The 2,406-nt window shown below is 35.5% G+C and overlaps 1 protein-coding gene across 6 annotated transcripts in view; it reads left to right on the forward strand.

The window, feature by feature from the left end:
* Positions 1 to 2,406, forward strand: part of dnmt3a (DNA (cytosine-5-)-methyltransferase 3 alpha) — an 84,909-nt gene that overhangs the window by 59,805 nt on the left and 22,698 nt on the right. For all 6 annotated transcript variants that reach the window (XM_015392177.1, XM_015392175.1, XM_015392176.1 and 3 more), the window contains one exon: positions 942 to 1,286. In XM_015392177.1, the coding sequence (XP_015247663.1) occupies positions 942 to 1,286 (345 nt within the window). The remainder of the gene's footprint in view (positions 1 to 941; positions 1,287 to 2,406) is intronic.

Below are 2,406 nucleotides of genomic sequence, written 5' to 3' on the forward strand. Positions count from 1 at the left end.
TCATTGGACTTATTTCAAGCGGTTCTTAAAAATAGACAACAAGCTTCTATGAAACAGTGTCACTGCTTTTAAATAGTTTTTATTGTTTTATATTTGTGCATATTTATTAATTTGTTTTATTTTTGTAACCAGGTTGCAATGTATTGCAGATCTCTGCCCAGGTCCCCCTTGAAAGTGAGATCCAGATCTCAACGGGGTTTACCTGGTTAAATAAAGGCTAAATAAATCTAATACATTTATGCCCTCCCAGCTGCCACATTTGTTTTGATGCACAGCTTAAACGACAAATACCTTTGTGGTTATACTTGATCTCATGTAGATTGGGCCGACGTTTGTGGCCATTTCTAGTTAGGCTTACAGTTGGACAATTCTCTTTCAATTCTTTAAAAAGTGCTTCTATACTACATTTTATAACCCAGCTCTTGGAATATGTGTATAATTTAAAACCTGCTTTAAACAGCAACTTTTCTTTCTTTCTTCCAAGTTTGCTTTTTGGTCTCTAATGTCATTTTACAACTTAGCTCTTCACAGAACAGCTGAATTTATAGTAAGACTAAATTACCACAAACGGACCACATATTCTAATGAGATTATTAAAGGTAATTGGTTGCATAGAGTTTATTTAAAGGTTTCAGAGTAAAGTAAGCTTAGCAGAGAAGCATATCTCACTTTTCAGTTTTATTTGTTCGTGCAAAAGAAAACATTTAGTTTTCCCTCCACATCACAATTATGCTCTACATGATTTTGGGCTACTAGAGGAAATCCCATTAAAATGCTAGATGGAAAAGAAGTTGTATTAATGCTCTATTAAGGACCACTGATCTCTTTTACAAGGGTTTTAAGACACTTTGCTATAAAAGGTTCATTGCTGATATTTTACTGCCAACTTCAATAGTTGTGCATTGTATCTTAAGTTCTCTTTTGTTTTGGTTTTGTTTTAGGCAGAGAAGAAAGCCAAGCTAATGTCAGAGCTCAACATAATGAAGGACCTGGAGAAGAACGAGACAGAAACCCAGAAAGAGGAGGTCTCACTAATTAAACACCCACAGCCTTCAAAGCAACAACCTCAGCCTCAGCCACACAGCCAGCCTCTGTCCCAGCCTCAGTATCAACAGCAATCACAACCGTCTCCGCTGCAGCAACAGCAACATAAGCAGCCACCACAGCAACAGCAGCAACCTACTGACCCAGCCTCCCCCCCTGTGGCAACCACCCCTGAGCCCGTCGCCATCGAAGGAGAGGAAAAAACGTCCCCAAAGTCTGCAGACACTGAACCTGAATATGAGGTAAAATTATTCAGAGCAGCTTGGCTCCATTTGACCTAGAAAGATTTTCAATTTGTTGGCTGAAATTGATCTAAATATGGAATCATTGTTAATCAATATTTTACAAACTGTTTTTAGGATTTTTAAACATTTTAGTTGGGGTGTCAAAAGGTTCACTTAGGCTTAAAAAGACTTTGTGTTTTACCTACAACAAATTAAATGAAGCCAGAACAGTGTTTTAGTCCATAAGTGCTGTGGAAATAGCTCTGAAAGTAAGGAAGGAGGAAGGAAAAGGAAGCAGGATGCCTATCAATAGTTTAGCACAGAGAAGTTCCAGCGTCGCTATCTGGTGCTTTGAAGCTATATTAATCCCCATAATCCTTTGTGTGAATCATAAAGGCTCGCACAAAGGATCTTCACGTGTAGTTTATCTAATTTGTTTATGAAAACATATCCTGCCCTCTTGGTGTGGACAAGGCCCTAAAATGCTGAGATTTTTCAGTTTTCCAGCATTGATATTAGGGCTGAAACATTTAATCGTGATTAATCGATTATTGAATCGTCAACTAATTTAGTAATCAATTTATCGTTAACTGAAATATAGGGACTGTAAAACATGACTTATGTGGACAGAGCAACCCACTCCGAGCAGTAATGATACCAAAATTAAAAAATAAAATAAAAAATTGTGCATTTAAGATGAAAAAAACGTTTTCATCTGTCAACGTGCTCTATCCTACGGAAGAGCATTAGGGCCACTGGAAAATAAAAAAAGTTAACTGATTTTAAAATTTTATTTCAGTTTAGTATGGGAAAAAAGTCAGAATTCTGACTTTAATCTCAAAATTGTGACTTTAATCTAAGAATTCTGACTTTTTATATTGTCAGAATTTAGTCAGAATTCTGAGAAAAAAGTCAGAATTCTGAGAAAATTCAGATTTCTAAGATTAAAGTCAGAATTTTGAGATTAAAGTCAGAATTTTGAGATAAAAGTCAGAATTCTGAGAAAAGTCAGATTTCTAAGATTAAAGTCAGAATTTTGAGATTAAAGTCAGAATTTTGAGAAAAGTCAGATTTCTAAGATTAAAGTCAGAATTTTGAGATTAAAGTCAGAATTTTGAGAAAAGTCAGATTTCTAAGA

The sequence above is a fragment of the Cyprinodon variegatus genome, unplaced genomic scaffold (assembly GCF_000732505.1).
Source record: "Cyprinodon variegatus isolate N-32 unplaced genomic scaffold, C_variegatus-1.0 Scaffold576, whole genome shotgun sequence".
Taxonomy (NCBI): Eukaryota; Metazoa; Chordata; class Actinopteri; order Cyprinodontiformes; family Cyprinodontidae; genus Cyprinodon; species Cyprinodon variegatus.